The sequence below is a fragment of the Solanum pennellii genome, chromosome 3, assembly GCF_001406875.1.
Source record: "Solanum pennellii chromosome 3, SPENNV200".
Taxonomy (NCBI): domain Eukaryota; kingdom Viridiplantae; phylum Streptophyta; class Magnoliopsida; order Solanales; family Solanaceae; genus Solanum; species Solanum pennellii.
Window position 1 is genome coordinate 56,778,968 of NC_028639.1, and position 17,286 is coordinate 56,796,253.

At 31.4% G+C, this 17,286-nt stretch overlaps 2 protein-coding genes across 2 annotated transcripts; both read left to right on the forward strand.

The window, feature by feature from the left end:
• Positions 1-1,543: 1,543 nt before the first annotated feature.
• LOC107012845 (hexose carrier protein HEX6-like) lies at positions 1,544-3,687 on the forward strand. The gene is made up of 3 exons (XM_027915276.1): positions 1,544-1,936; positions 2,010-2,332; positions 2,429-3,687. Exons 1-3 carry the CDS (start codon positions 1,804-1,806, stop codon positions 3,515-3,517), a joined length of 1,545 nt encoding a protein of 514 aa, XP_027771077.1. The 5' UTR covers positions 1,544-1,803; the 3' UTR covers positions 3,518-3,687.
• Positions 3,688-10,815: 7,128 nt separating this feature from the next.
• On the forward strand, positions 10,816-16,550 carry LOC107012286 (uncharacterized Rho GTPase-activating protein At5g61530). The gene is made up of 10 exons (XM_015212086.2): positions 10,816-10,958; positions 11,494-11,590; positions 11,672-11,934; positions 13,102-13,164; positions 13,258-13,276; positions 13,654-13,752; positions 13,860-13,937; positions 14,021-14,265; positions 14,755-14,917; positions 16,043-16,550. Exons 2-10 carry the CDS (start codon positions 11,530-11,532, stop codon positions 16,186-16,188), a joined length of 1,137 nt encoding a protein of 378 aa, XP_015067572.1. The 5' UTR covers positions 10,816-10,958; positions 11,494-11,529; the 3' UTR covers positions 16,189-16,550.
• Positions 16,551-17,286: the final 736 nt, after the last annotated feature.

A 17,286-nucleotide genomic window follows, 5' to 3' on the forward strand; every position in this document is an offset into this window, starting at 1 on the left:
TTTCTGATAGTCAAAGTGTTATTCAATTAGCAAAGAACCAAGTTTATCATGCAAGGACGAAGCACATTGACGTCCGATATCATTTCATACAAGACATCATGGTGGAGTCATAATGCAGAAAATTCATACTACGGATAATCCTGCCGATATATTGACAATAGTGGTGACTGTGGTCAAGTTTCAACATTGTTTGAACTTGATCAACATTGTTAAACATTGAAGATTGGGTTGAAGACACAATCAAAATTGTTGTTGAGAGAAAGTTGAAAATGGAGAATCTTGCCAAGATGGAGATATGTTAAATTTGACAAGATTCAAAATATGAATTAATGAGAAGATATGGTAATTAGGAGGATAATTCTTCTTTGGTAGAAAAGTCAAGATAGCATCTTTTATAGGTGAAATTTAAGTGAACAATAAATTGGTTTCACAAGGTAAATAGGTGGCTCATAATTCATTTGCAACACACCTCTCACTTGCATCCTACGTTCTACAATAGTACATAAGCAATATACGACTTGCTATCTGAATTACTCTCAATTTTCTTATTTCTATACATGGATTTTTAAAAAAACTACTACACATCATTAATTTATTAAAAATTGATTATAAAAATCAACAAAAGAGTAACACCAACACCAACATTTTGACAATGATCATGTAAAAGGCTAAGAGAAGGCTACGAAGAATCCAGGGAATAGAATATGTCAAAGTTATAACTTATAGTATATGACCTCATTAATGAAATTGACGTCAAATAACACTTATTTAAAGATATTATACAAAAGCTCAACTTGTCATGTTAATAGCAATCCAAAATTAATTAATTTACATGCAAAATTAATTAATACTGTTTAGAACAATATATTGGGTTAGGTGAAAGTGAGTGGTTAAGGGAGTTGTTAGAGCTGATGCAATCTTTTTTTCTCTGTCATTACTATATATATTATAGACCTAGTCCGGCAGAGATTAATTTGGAGGAATTCAAATGTTGGTTGGCAGAGGCGAAATCAGGATATTCAATGAGGGGTTCAAAATTTGTAGAAATAGATAGCCGAAGAGGATTCGACATCTACTATATGTACGTATAAACTTATTTTAACCTAAATAATATAATTTTTCGTCAAAGAAGGTTCGGATGAACCCCTTGTATGAAGGTAGCTCCGCCCCTATTGGTTGGAGCAATTATGGTGCTTATTGCTTAATTAAATTAAGGGACCATATGTGGTGTGACTGGGCTCAACAAGTGGTACAGTGTACCAGTTTTGATTTGCATTTACTTTGTTTGTCTTGGGGTCCAGTAGTGGGCTTAGCTTGCTAGTTACAAGTGAAAATATCTACTTCAGGAGATTAGTCAACTGCTCAATATATGTATCGTAATGTGTTAGGGCATTTGTTTTTCGTCCTTGGTACCAAAGTCTGCATTAATTCCGAAAAATTATCGATCTAGAATTATTGATCCGATGTATGGACAAAATTATAACATCCAAACAATAGTGTATATAACGTGAATCCACTTAAGTAGGAGAAAATTGGCATAATACAGGAAAGTGTGACAAGAAGCCCAAAAATATGACTAGTTCAACTTAAAATTTATTGTTCTATATGATGAGTATGACCCTAAAGTCCAAATAATTAAATACGCCATCCAATTGCAAGGCATTGACCAAGTTAATTTATTTAGGCATGTTGATTTTGTAGCTGTGCATGAGTCATGATGTATAGCTTATTATATATCTTACTCCTATAACTTCATGTGCAATTTTCACTCAACACAGATTCCTTTGAACTTGTAGAGAAGAAATGGCAGTTGGTATTGTCCCAACAAGTGAGGGTTCCGCGGATTACAATGGAAGGATTACGTGGTTTGTGGTGTTATCATCCATCGTTGCTGCAACCGGAGGAATCATCTTTGGTTATGATATCGGAATTTCAGGTATGTTTCCTCAAAGATATTTTCTCGAATTGGTTGTTGGCTTGTTGCTAACTTTTACTCATGTGTTTTACAGGAGGAGTGATCTCAATGGCGCCGTTTCTGAAGAAATTCTTCCCACAAGTGTTCACTAAGATGACAACTGTAACCGAAATAAGCAACTACTGTGTATTTGACAGCCAACTGCTGACCTCTTTCACTTCCTCTTTATACATTGCTGGTCTTATTGCTTCCTTCTTCGCCTCACCAGTCACTCGTACATATGGTCGTAGACCATCAATTATAATCGGTGGAATAGCATTTCTCATCGGTTCTGCTCTTGGAGGTGCAGCATCCAATATCTACATGTTATTACTTGGTCGAATCCTGCTAGGTGTAGGTGTTGGTTTTGCAAATCAGGTACACTTTCTCCTCCTATGAACGCGTTTTTTTCTTCTTCATAAATTGTACTACTTACTACCTATTTCGTAACATATGTCTGAACTATGGCTGCAGGCAGTCCCTTTATACCTTTCGGAAATGGCACCTGCTAAGTACAGGGGATCTTTCAATATCGCGTTCCAATTATGTGTAGGAATTGGAGTACTATTTGCTAGCCTTCTTAACTACGGTGTTCAAAAGATTAAAGGTGGTTGGGGATGGAGAATTTCCTTAGCGATGGCTGCAGCTCCTGCTACATTTCTAACAGTAGGAGCATTTTTCCTCCCAGAAACCGCAAACAGCCTAATTCAACATGGAAATGATCATCAAAAAGCTAAGAAGATTCTACAACGTGTACGTGGTACAACCGATGTCCAAGCAGAACTGGATGATCTCATCAAAGCAAGTGACAACTCAAAAGCCGTCAAGCATCCTTTCAAGCAAATCATTAAACGGAAATACAGACCCCAACTTGTTATGTCAATACTAATACCATTCTTCCAACAGGTGACGGGGATCAACGTGATCTCCTTCTACGCTCCAATTCTGTTCCAAACAATAGGCCTTGGCGCGAGTGCATCACTTATGTCTGCTGTGGTGACAGGTGTGGTAGGCACCAGCGCGACTTTCTTAGCATTGTTGATAGTTGACAGGGTGGGGCGAAGGGCTATGTTCAGTTTCGGGGGAATCCAAATGTTTGTATCACAAATGTTGATAGGGATAATAATGGCAGTTAAGTTGGGAGATCATGGAGTGTTGAGCAAGGGGTATGGGCTATTGGTTTTGGTATTGATATGCATATATGTTGCAGGTTTTAGTTTTTCATGGGGTCCATTAGGATGGTTAGTTCCAAGTGAAATATTTCCATTAGAGATAAGGTCAGCAGGACAAAGCATAACAGTGGCAGTGGGGTTAACATTCACTTTTATAATTGCTCAAACTTTCTTGGCTATGCTTTGCCATCTAAAATCAGGGATTTTCTTCTTCTTTGGGGCATGGGTTGCAATTATGACTGCATTTGTCTACTTATTTTTGCCAGAGACAAGGAATTTGCCTATTGAAAATATGGAAAGCATATGGAGGGATCATTGGTTTTGGAAGAGATTTGTTTGTGATGAACAAGACTATGACAAGAGTGACACTACTTATACTAGTATAAGTTAAACATATCTCATGTTGGATATTTAATTATAAGTTATGGTTTGTAATTTGATCCTGCATCTAGGGGAATTATACATCTTTAGTTTGATAGTCTTTTTGTCAATGTACTCAATAGTAATGGCACCTATTATTTTCCATTCATGAAAAGTGGCTAATTTGATATTTAAGCAAAACACAATGACGACTTCTTTTATTCTTTAATCATCGCATCTTTTAATTTAACTAATTCAAATTAATGCAAGAAACCAGATCAAGAATTTCTTTATTCCTACATACTATAGTTGTTTTGGACAAAAATGATGCAATAATGCAAAGATGCGCATGTAAAATTTCGTAATTTAATATTACATTTGTCTTAATTTACGTGACTTATTTTATTTTTCAAGAGTCAAACAGCTGAAGTTTGACCGAGAATTTGTTCATCAAATATATAAATTTTTTAAAATAAAATTTTTGTATTTATAAACTACATAAAATTATAAGCTAGAATAATTGATAATTAAAAAGTATATAAAATATTTACTATAAAAATAGACTTATTTGAATCGTGTTCGACCCTCAGTCCTTCACTTGTGGTGAAGGATTGAATCTCATTCCTCTCCCCCTAAAAAAAGACTAGAAAAAAAAATTATTTGTCCTCCCTCATTGTAGGTAAACTAAACATAGGGCATGTTATCATGCAATTAAATAAAAAAGGTCAAATTAATAGCAAAGGAAAATAGGAACGATGAGATAAGCGTAGGACGCGTTGCAGCGATATATTAATTATCATTTGCTCATTAGCTGGAAGCTCGTTACCTTAGTTGACTGCTAAAATAGAAACCAAATATATCTTCGATTATACTATCTTAAAAGCATAAACTTTCAAATGTGAATATTAAATTACTATAATATTCCTAATTAAAAATATTTAATTATTTAATTATGTTATATTAAAAGTTGATACCTTTTCACGTAAATGGATTGTGACTTTTGCAATGAATTGTGATATTTCCAATGACTTATGACTTTTCAATTAGATTGTGATTTTTTCAAAAGGTTGAAATTTTTCAAACGGATTATGATACCTATCTCTTTAAGGGGAATAAAGAAGGAAAATAATAGAGAGAAAAAAATAGGAGATACTTATTTTATTTTAGATTCGCGATATATGTCATTTTTTTTCGAAAAAACTAAATAGCAATTACTAAATGTTTCGGCCAGTTGATGTAATAGTTTGGCTATACTTGGGAATTACTTAATTTTAACTAATCTAATTTTTACTTTTCTCTTTTGCCCAAAAACAAAGAGTAGCAAATTGTAATTATGGAAAGTTTATTTGAAATTAATCAATTTTGGAAACCTGCGTTTCCTATTCCTACACAAATTAGTCTTTCTTCAAAGTGTATAAAAGCATCACCAATAATCTTTTCTATTCATTCACTTACAATTGCAAGAAGATGGAGATTCCACAAATTACCTTCAATGAGTTTGAAGTTTGGACAGATGATTTTATCATTCCAAAGTCCATCAACTTGAAGAGCATTGTCAACTCATCTACCAGACCATTATTCTTGATCGAAATTCGGATTCAAGAATTCGTTCAGTACCTGTCAAAGAAAGGGGATTCCATCGTTGAGGAACCTCGAGGTCCATTTATCACGGAGTCTTACTATTTGCCGAGTAATGCCGTGATTCGTGACAATGCTGCTCCCGATGATAGTCTTTGTGAAATACTAAGCTCTGTAGGTCTCCCTTTGCACAGAATGTTGCCCATCATATGGGAACTCTCTTCTTTTGCTCGGACTATGATGTCTCTACCAGCCAATTTGGGCCGCCCTTTGCTACCGATAGTTCTCGGCATTGCTATTAACCATTGGGATCCTAAAGGCTCCACAATCACGCATCACAGAATTAAACATGAACGTGTTTGTCTAACGCCGTTTTTGGGTATAAGGTATAAGGTTGAAGCATAGTACGAAAGTATCAAATTCAATTTACCAAGAAAGCTATGCATATAATCTTGATTAGTTTTTAGTTTCAACCAACGGTTTGTAAGCTTCAAGCCATTTGATAATGGATTTTCAATACTTATATATATATATGTTGCCGCATATAATTAATAGTACTTGTTATTAATAGATATTTCAATTTATACATTGTTTCATAATATTAATGGGATACGTAGTCGAACTTTCATCATATTTGTTTCAATTGCTTGGTTTTCTAATAAATTACTTCTCCGGTAATAGCTAGTACTTCTCCAATTGTAACTTGCAATTTGCCAAATCATAATGTAATCAAAGCATTGTAATTTGGAGAATTTTACATAGCCAGAAGTGCACATCACACTTCATCTTAATTACAAAATCAAGACATGTTTAATCTTAGAATAGAGAATGCACGTTATGTAGTGTTTAACTAGATATTTCGAGTTTGAGTTCCCCTGGTAAGGAGTTGTGTTTGTTAGGGCTCAATGTGAGACTTCTTGGCGCGAATTGTGTTTGTTAGGGCTCAATGTAAGACTTCTTGGCGCGAATCCTGATTTGATTGGGCTCTAACGAACACAATACAGGGTGAGAAACCAGAAAGAAAAAGAAGAAAAACAAACTCAAAAGAGACAAATTGATTTGTTCTCTCTGTTTCACAATGAAGTCATTGGATCTAGCAAGTGCTTCATCATTACTGTAATAACCTTCAAACGAGTTATTATTAAACAATTATAGACGGTTTCGCATATTCAATTAGGTTGTTTTGATTCAAAAATTATATCTATTTTAAAGATCTATAGAAATTATTAATTTAGAACTCGCTTATATAAAAAGATTAAAATTCTAATCCATAAACTTTTGGCTCCATATCTACCTTCACCATGGGATTAGGGATATGATCCTCTAGGTCCTATTATTTAATTTGCGATACTTTCGAGACGTATTTTTGTGAGGTATGTTCATATTAAGATCAATTAATTATTTCTTTAGACATCTAACTCGTAAATCAGAAAAAAAAAAATACAATAATAACATATATCAATGAAATTTTACGAGGATAGAGTAATACCTCGTATAAGCTTTATATTTTTTTTGGCTTTTGCCACCATTATTAATATATCATTCTTGTGCAAAAATTTTGTTAATAGGAACCAAAGAAGAATGGCTTACGCATATGGCCTTACTTATATGAAGTATATGTATAATTCAAGCTCGGAAAATAGTTATTGTTATAGATATATCAAATTTATTTCTTTAATTATTTTTGCAAGTGTGTACATAGTTTTAATGTAGATGTAAACGTAATAATTTTATTTTTTATGGGATAAATCATGTTTTATGATAAATTCTTAACATAATTGTATTGATTTCTTAATGAATTTTGATAATTCATACAAACTTGAAGTATACGTTATTATTAGCTACGTATCAAAATTTGTTACTCTTTTTAAAATTAAATTGTTGCAAGTTTATATATAGTTATAGTGTAATTGAAATAAGACTTGAAGAATATTTAACATTAGCTATAAGTACAATTTTGTTTCTTTTAAAATTAATTTGTTGTAAGTAAGTACATAGTTATAATGTGAACTGAAATACAATAAATTTATTTTCTAGGTTAAATTTTCTATTATAATTTAAAGTAATTTCATATTGAATTTTGAATTATTTTGTACATGTTTCCGAAATAAATGACATTGTTGGAAAATATGGGTATCTCTTTTACCCCAAAATAATTTTTATATAATTAAAATTAGGCAAAGGAGAGTGGGTGTGAAATTTTTCTTTGCCCGGCAATTTTATTATTCTTTTTATGTTATAAATAATTTGTATTATAGTGAATGTCTAATTATGTGGAGTCATTGTAGGATATGGTTAGGAATCCTACTTGGGGACCAAGTAAGGTTTTCTCTATAAATAAAGGGTTTTCCTAAATAAGATTTGTGAAAGATCTATGAATCGTGAATATACTTCAAGAGAAATAAGAAGTCTTTTCTCTTCTCCCTACCTTCTTCTTCTTCTAAATTTATACAGTTTCATAACATTTTATTTATTTTTCGTAATTATTTTATTTTAAAGATTCAGCATTATCTCTACAATCTTTTTTATTATACTATAACTTTGCTATCTGAGAGAGAATTATAACGAACTTGAAAAGCGCGCTGTTAAGAATTTTAAAAAAGTATAACAGATGAAGTCTTGCTGGATAAATCTTTATCATTCACAAATCACAAGTATTTTAATATATTTGAATCATCATTTATCTAATAATTATTTTTTCTCCTTCCAAGTAGAATTTTAATATTGTAGCAAATCACACTTGAAAGTTGACATGTTATAAAATAACTCTATATATAACATTTAAAGAATTTTCAAAACGATCAACATAATAATTTATAATAAATTAAAATAGTAAATCAATTTCTAATTAATAATAAATTAATTTAAATGAGTAATTCGTGCGATCAAGTTTACTAATCATATGATAAGTGAGGTGCTTAATTTGACATTAAACGTACAGTCCCTTCACCAAGTAGTATTGTTATTAGCGGATGAATATTTGATTCATATGGTAGCTTCTGCAGTTCTAAATTAGTATTTGAGGGGGGTGAGGGTGAAGTAAAAGAAAATATAAAAGAAATTAAAACAAAGAAGACTTTAAAAAAATAGCCGAGGTGGGGGAGGGGTGAGAGGAAGTAATAGAGTGAGGTAAGAAAAACATTTTATAATTTATTTTGTAAAAGAAATATTATTATTTTTGAATAATAATTTTTAAATTTTTGATATTAATTAATACTAATAATTTATTTAGTTTTGATCAAGGTTGAATGTTATGTCGTGATTTGATAACTTTTTAAAATAAAAGAAAGTTTATTATACAAACCATGATGAAAGTGGTACTTTCTCTGTTTCACAAAAAATGGTCTAGTTTAACTTGACGCGGAGTTTAAGAAAATAAAGAAATTTTTTGATCGATGTCATTCTTTTTTAAACGAAAGAAGTATAAAAGAGAGATATGTTTCTCAAACTAAAAAGTAATAGTTTAAGTATGTAATTCACAATCTCAATAATTTGGTATGAAAATCAATAAAAAAAATCTAAATATATTTTTAAAACTTATCTCTTAAAAATTTAGAATAAATATCATCAAATATGGAACTTAATTTTATTGTCAATCAAGAGACTTTCGATATTTAAATGCTTAGTCAAAATTTCAAGCCTATCAATAATGCATATTGAGAAAAAAAAAAAACAAATTAAATAGTGCCTCCTTAATAAATAGGTACTTGCTGCCACATATATCAAATAAATATATCTTCTGCTTTTCCAAACATTCTTAATTAATTATATATATCTTCTTCTTTTCAAAAACATTCTTAATTAATTATACTTAGCGCATCATCGATGAGCATTAACACAAAATTATTGGTCAAAAGTAAAATTAAACGTGTTGCCCATGATTGCCTTGAGATCCTCATTACCTCATTACACTATTTTATTTCTCTGTCCAATATGGAAAAATTATTATTGTACACTTTGTTCATTTTACTAGTTCATTATTTCAAAAACAGAAGAAAAAAAAATCATTTTCAACATATTTAGTTGTTTTTATTAATTTGTTTTCAGCATTTAATTACTTTTAAAAATATTTTTAAGACCTAATATTAAACATTAACTAATATGAATAATATAAAAAAGACAAATCAATTTTTAAGAACCGTGTAAATTGAAAAATGCATGAGTAAAAATATATAAATTTTTAAGTATCTCTTGATAATGTATCCACCGATTAAATTACAAATATATGAAAAATACAGTTGTATTGTTTAGTTAATCATTATTTAGAAGCTAAGAAGAACAACCGTCTTTCCTATATACTACTATATATTTAATTTCTTCTATCATTTTTTAAAAATGGAATGTATATGTCTGTAAATTACATAAAAAGTAATGTAAGTTATGATAATTAATTATTTAAAATATTTAAAAAATTTATTAAAAATTAAAATTAAACTTGTTTGAATCTCAAAATTTAAAAATTAAGGAATACTCTCATGAATGCAATTTCTTGAACATTTATTAACCATTAAAAAAATCACATAAAGAATTTACTTCTAAAATATCATCATAACTTGCCAAAAAAAAAAGCATTTTATGACTTGCAATATTTTACTTTGGGAAAAAAAAAAGCATTTTATGGCTTGCTATATATTTTTTTTTGTATTTAAAATTGTTGTATTCGACGTGCCGAAGGTCTTTACCAAATAATATTTTATATCTTTAGAAAGCAGTGGTAAAGTTTGGGATAAAATTTATTCGCATCGATTATTTATATTAATTTAATATATGCATATTATGTGTTTAAATTTATAATTTATTTTATTTAATTTTAATTAATATATATTTTATTTTATTAAATCAATAATAACGAAAATTGAATTAGTTTGGTGTAAACACCTGGTGCTGGGGCTGGTAAGCTTTTTTCCTAAAGTTGCTTTCCAAATTCCACTTATAAAATTTCACTAAATATGTTATTATTGTGTAAAATAAATTTTAACATAACATCATTATTTATAACCTTTATTCACAATTAATCACATATATCTGAAGCGTAAGAGTAACTAATTACACTCAAATTTTGGTGTGAACTCGAACAATGAATATATTTTTAAAAAAAAAACACAAGAGAAAAATTAAAGCTAACTACTTAAATAATAAATCAACTGTATACATCAAATGAACGAAGTAAAATTATATCTTATTTTATTTTTATTATAGAAAAATCATTAACTATGCCTATAATATTTGGATGGCTCTTCAACGATTCAAATTTATACTATCTGTCCAACAATTTTATTATTATTTTAAAAAAATTATAAATAAAAATATAATTTTATTATAGCACTTTTTAAACATAATAAATATAATATTTTAATATATAATACTTTTTCCTTTAAATTTATATTATGATTTAACAGTAGTTAAGCTAGTGATAAAATAAAATGAAATATAGGAAAAAATTTTATCTACATAAAGTGTTTACACCAAATCAATATAAATACATTATTTATGTGATATAATAAAGTAAAATTAATTATAAATTTAAATATAGATAAGTTTTACCCTACATACATACAGTGTACGAAAAAAACAGTACTAGTATAATGTTTTTCTTTTTTATTTTGGTTGCAATATTAGTTTTACGAAAATAGTGGAAGAGATGCATAGCCGTTATGTCCGTTGGAAGCGTACAGAAATGAGAGTTATAGTAGAAAAAATAGCTTTTTGTCTGAAAAAAATCCACGTACTTTTTTGTTATTGGCTATCAAAAGCATAAAAAAGTCGACCCGTTAATCATCACAAAATAAACTCATTATTAGTATTAGTATTAATAATAATAATAATATTTTTCTCATTTTGTTTTTCTTCTTCAACGATTCTTTCTCTAAAGGTTTTCAATCCGTTGATCAAAGGTAAAACCCTAACCCGATTGTTGTTTTCGGATCATCAATCTTCTCTGTCGCAGTTTTTTCGGTTTCTTTGTTTGTTAATTATTGGAATTGAGTTAAATTATCGTCAATTTCGGGTGTAGGTTTAGTAATTGAAACTGACTGCATTTGTTTCTTCTCAGTTCTGTAATGATTTAGGAATTTATCGAAGCTATCATGTTTTGGATCTGCGGATTAGGTTTATAACTTTCTGTATTGATTCGATGGTGGAGTTTTTAATGTTTCGTTAAAGTGATGATATGTGGATTTTGGAAACAATTGCTTATTTTTCTCATGGAAGTACTGTTTTATAAGTCCATCTTTGATTTGGTTAACAGAAATAATTTGATTTTTGATTTCTTTTTTTTTCACTAGTGTTTTCTTGTTAATTTGTTGTTTCTGATGTAAATGGTGTTGGCTGGAATTGATATGAAAATTGTATAGTTGTCGAAATGGAGCGAAAGCATTTGGTGATATAAAAACTTTATTTACACCTGTAATTGTTTTTCTTTATTTTTAGGCGATTTGATACTGTCTACTACTTGTTGCAACTTCAATGCCTTCAGTAATTTCGCCTCAGTGGCAAGAGAAAGCTAGTGGATTCTTTCAATCTTCGGGTAACTCAGTTGGAAATCCAATTTTATGTTTCTACCTTCACGTTGATTTTTGTATGTTTGATAACTGAATCTTTGATACAGGGGTGAAGTTGAAAGAAGCTGGGCAGTCTGCAGGATCATTTGTTGGTGAGGTTGCGAAAGATGCAAAGGGAAATGTTGGCGAGGTTGCTGAGAAAGTTGGATCAGTAGTCAAAAGTCGATGGTCGCTCCTGCAGCAGCCATCAACAAGACATGCCATGCAGGAGCGCTTTATCTCTGCGGCTGCTACAACCAGCTTCTTTTTGAGGAAGGGGTTTTTGGAGACAAAAGATAAGGTTGCTGTTGGAAAGACAAAAGTTGAGGAGGTATTACAAACATCAGCAGTTTTGTGGAAAATTTCCCAATTGTGATTAATCAACATATCCCATATTCTTGATTTTGCCATACCTATAATAGAGAGCATTGTGGATTTTTGTTGCATTTACTTTGTTATAGAACACTAGGTGATGTCAACGTATCACTGGGGAATTGGGATGACCACTAGAGTTGTGAGGCACACAGGTTCTTGGCTATCTGGTCTTTTAATTTTGTCTTAGGTTCATGAGCCTATCCTTAAATAGCAGAAGGTTTTGTGATTCAATTAAAACATAAGGGGAGATTGAACTAAACCTTCTTACTAGAAACAGAATCATGAAGCTTTTACTATGTGATTTCTATTCACAGCTCATCCATTACTAGCAGATTTTGACGTTCCAAGATTTGGGTTTAGGACAGTTTCTATTGACACTCTCCTCCACTCCCTACCCCTGCCAACTCATAAATGGAGAGATTTGGGTTTAGGAGAGTATGAAAATTTTGTATTTTGAAATCTGAGGTCAGCAACAAAGCCAAGGGAAGTTAAATAGAAGAGTTTATTTTTCTACTGTTAAAGTTATTGGCTTGACCTCTTTGATTCTTTATGCATAGATCTCCAATGATTCTGTCCTTGTAGTATTTCCTAGTAAAAGAGCTATTATATATCAATTAAATCTTATTTACAGTCTGTTTTGTTGGAGTTGTAAATAGGGATACAGAGAAGTATCTGTTTTTACTCAACGAGGACTTCTATTTAGGTTGTGAGGTTTTCAGTGTAGGTTTGAATCGTGATGGTAGGTTAACTTTTTGTCTTTGTAAATGTTAGGTGTCAAGTCACTAGTGAATGGAAGAAGTCATACAGCTACGATCTTCATAGTGGTAATTTAGTGCTGGCAATGTTTTCTAAGTCCAGTCTAATATGAAACCACACAATCAAATACCTAATTAAGGCAACAAATTTGGTTTCAAATATACAGGGTGTAGTTCCTAGTTTGGCACTTCAATGGAATTGTTGTTGTATATCTTTGAGTGAAGAAAATGAGGAACGGATGAGAGATGTTGATCTTATGATATCAGTAGTTAAAAACCTAAAGTACACATGATATGATATTTTTGAATCATCTTTTGCAAAGCAGTCTTAGTCTGAACTAGACACATGCAATAATTTTATGTTCCAGGTGGCAAAGAAAACTGCACAGAAAAGCAAGACTTTGCTGACTGATATAGAGCGGTGGCAGAAGGTGCACAATAATTTTCACTCTTTTCCTTTTTCATCTCAAATTTCTCTGTGGCTTGGAATTCAAAGTATCTTATCTTTTCTATTTGAAATGCAGGGAGTTGCCAGCACTGATGGTAAAGTTTCTTCTCTCTTGATCATTATACTACTTGCTTATGAGTTTTTTAGTGTTCCTCATTTTTTTTTGGGAGAGGGGGGAGGGGATGGCTTATGTTGGTATCCAACAACTCCAAAATTTCTTCTGCTTAATTTTTCCTTGCTACTCTTTTACTGGATTTTTTTTTAGTTCATTTAGGAATAAAGGACGGTGTAGTAGCAGATGTCTGTTATACTTGATCACACTTCTTTACCACTTCTACACCATGTCCTCCATGGGTTGTAGAAATCAGTTCAACAGTTATAAATATGGAATGAGCCATATGATTATTTGCTTCCTCAAATCTCTCAGGAGACATTTTTTTCTGGCTATAGTGACATATCTTGGTTTATCCAGTGTTTGGAGTCCCCATCGATATCCTTGTGCAGAGGCAGCAATCAACTAGATCCGTTCCTTTTATCATGGTGAAATGTGCAGATTATCTTGTCTTATCAGGTGAGAGATGTACCAATAGTTACAGCAAACTGTCATTAGTTATTACTGTTATGTATATTTTCTCAGAAACATCTAAATGATGTTATGGGAGCCTACTTTTGGTCTAGGGCTGAATTCACCTGAGCTATTCAAGGCTGAAGGGGATAAAAAGGTCATACATCAATTGGTTTCTTACTACAATCAAGGTATTCAGTTTCTAATCTCAAACATATTTTATTTGTCAAGGGATCAATCTATTCACTCTTTAGTTTGCTCATTTGCGTTGTAGATCAAAATGCACCAATACCTGAGGGGGTAAATCCGGTAGATATTGCAGCTCTGATGAAGTGCTACCTTGCAAGTCTACCTGAGCCATTGACAACCTTCGAGCTTTATAATGAAATAAGAGGTGCTCGCTCAAGCATACACGCAATGAAGAATACCTTAAAGAAGATTCCAACTGTCAACTACATGACACTGGAATTGATCACCGCGCTGCTACTCCGCGTAAGCCAGAAATCTCTGGTTAACAAGGCAAGTTTATTCTCTTTCTCAATGAACAAAATTAGCACCTACCTTTCCCTGTGTCGATCTAGATATGCGCAGATCTTTGGATTTGAAATTGTCTTAGTGTACTTGTCATCCTCTTGGTTTTTGGAGTTGATGTTCATAGAACCTTCGCTTCCTTCTAAGATGAAGAAATTGTGTGGTGGAGAACTGTAAAACGTGATACAGTTTTTAACACTTGGGTTTTGAACTCGCTAATTGAGATGCCTAGTTTCTATGATAAGCATTTGCATATTCTGAATTTGTTTTATTTCTTTTTGCCCACTTGATTGAGATCAGACAAACTTGTTACGGATAAATCTTCATCAATAAAAAAAAATGGGAGTTCTTTTTTTCCTTATCACCCAGATGATTGAGATCCAAAAATCTTGCTCCTTGTGAACCATTATCTTGTACAAATGTGTGAATTCTTTTCTTCACTGCGTTTATATGCTTCTCACACTTTCTTCCTGGCAGATGGATGCTAGAACTCTTGCAACGGAAATGGCTCCAATCCTTATTTGGCAAAGAGGACAGAGTCCACACCAGTATGACCAGTTCTGGAACCATTCAGCAAAATCTTCTTCTAAGAAATATATGGACTCCAACTCTAACTCTAGTGCATGGGAGATGCTTGAAGGTCTGTTGTTGTTTATTCCTTTCTGTTTTCTAGTGGGTAGTGTAATATTTCATTCATCTTTAATAATTATTAACACAAATCATATTAAATGAGGGGTGGATGGATACCTAGCATCCAAATAAATTTTGAACATTAGCACGTTGAATCTCTTTCTTCTGTTATAGACAGACTTAGAAAGTTTTAAACAATGTATTGTGACTAGTGACCCCGTTTTATTTGGTAAGAAATCAGTTGACACATTAAAGTACCATGTGTGAAGTTCAAAAGTGGAACTGCAGGCATCTACATCCACACCTGGAGATTGCTGGTGATGGGAGAAAGATCTTCTCTCATATTAGTAATGATGAATTACAAGGGTGAGCTAGTCGCAAAATGGATATTTACTACTACATATATATACTAAGTAGGTAGATATGATACAAGTACGTGAAGACTTCAAATAGGCTATATATTGACTCAAAATTTTGAAAAGGAAAGGTAAATGTAAGAAAATTTTGAGAAGATATGGAAGTTAATATTGAAATGTGTATCTGTATAATTAGATGTGTATCAGAAACATAATAAATTAGAATAAAATTGTAGAAAGAAGTTATGCTAAGATTAACTTAAGCTGTGTGCTATAACTGTTTTTTAGCTTGTTTTGCATTTCAATGAAAAATTTCTACTACTGCAGCTGAGACCTTAATTTTTAGAGTACATTCTCTATTGGAGTATGTGTAGCCCGTTGAACGGCTATTTCCAAAAGATCTGTGTTTTCTGAAGACACCCAGGGTAGAATATGTTGTTGTTTTATGTTCCTTTTCATTTCTCTTTTGGATGGAGATTTTGTGCTAGTGGAGGTTTCCACTTCTTACATTTGTTAATGTAAACTAGGAGTAGGTAAAGAATTGCTTTGAATTCCTTGGTTTTCTGCAAAAAAATAATTATGCCAGAACTAGTAACAGGTTGAGTTAGTTAAGTTTATTGAGACATATTTCTCTTTTGACGGTAATATCTGGGAGCATGTTCTGTTTACATTAGTTACTTGAGAGTAAAATTATTGCATTTTGAGATTGTTATTTGCAACTTAAAACAACTGTTAAACAACTTATTCCATTTTTCACCTGTGATTGTTTTTGCATCCAGATGAAGATGAAAATGTTGATGCATCTTCTCCCATCCCGTTGGATGATGGATTGCCAATTGATTTGGGTGCTATTGATGCCATTCAATGCTTAATCGAACATCATAATGCGATATTTACCGATGCGAATGAGACTGTTTGGCGATAGTATTGCATCATACTCTCAGATTGGATATATTGCACAGATAGAATGTCTTTATCCCTGGTGAACATCAGAAAAAAGTTTGGAACTCTTTTACCATCATACTTGATTTTCTCATAACATTTAGGAGTTTGTAACCGTGGCTATGTAAATTTTTGATTGGGATAGGCATGCATAGGTTCAGAACTTGTGTTTATAGCTCAGTTTTTTTTGTTATGGGGTGATTGTTTGGATGCTGCTATTGAAGGTATATAAAGCATAAAAGAGCTTATGTGCTATTCAAGGGTTTGTACTTGTGTTTGGAGCATTGCAAAGTATGAAATAAACATAGATCTTTGCAGTTTAATGAGTCATTTTCGGTTTGTCTATGTAGTTGCTTGAAGAAAATTTATTACTTTTGCTTTATCTTCGAGGTTGCATACTTGGTGGAATTTTAATTGATTTTCATATAATGTAGAGTACAAAAATGGAAACAAAACAAGTCTTTGTTGAAAGGAATACACGGATCTAGAAATTCCACTAGTATTTGGAATATATAAAAATAACAAAGTATTCAATATAATTTCGGGAATGGAGTTCTAATAACGGTGATGCCTACACGATTTTATTTTTACTTTGTAAAGATAAGCAGATTGTTTTTAATTGATTTTTGAACCATGTCAAAATGAGCAAACTATGACTCGAACTCAATATCATGTTTTCTTAAAATAGTTGCATCTTTCACTTTCATGTCTTTAAACGTTATTTTTTCTTAACTAATCATTATAAAAATCTCACATATATTCCTACAAATTTAGAATACTAAAAATTATAAGTAGAAGAAAAGCCAATGTCCGTATGCAAAAACTATTTGTTTCAGTGAAAATGAAATCAAGTATAAATCTTATTGTTCTTTCAACGGGAGTACACGGAAAAATAAAAAAGTGAAGTTAAACATCGTTTTGGCTAAAATTATCCCTCAATTATGACTTAAGTTTTATGTACATATTTATATTATCTAAGTGAACAAAAAACATCCTTACACTATCCAAAAAATAACAAGAATCATCTTCAGTATATTTTGTTAAGAAACTGATTGAACCAATAATTTTTTTAAAATTTTGA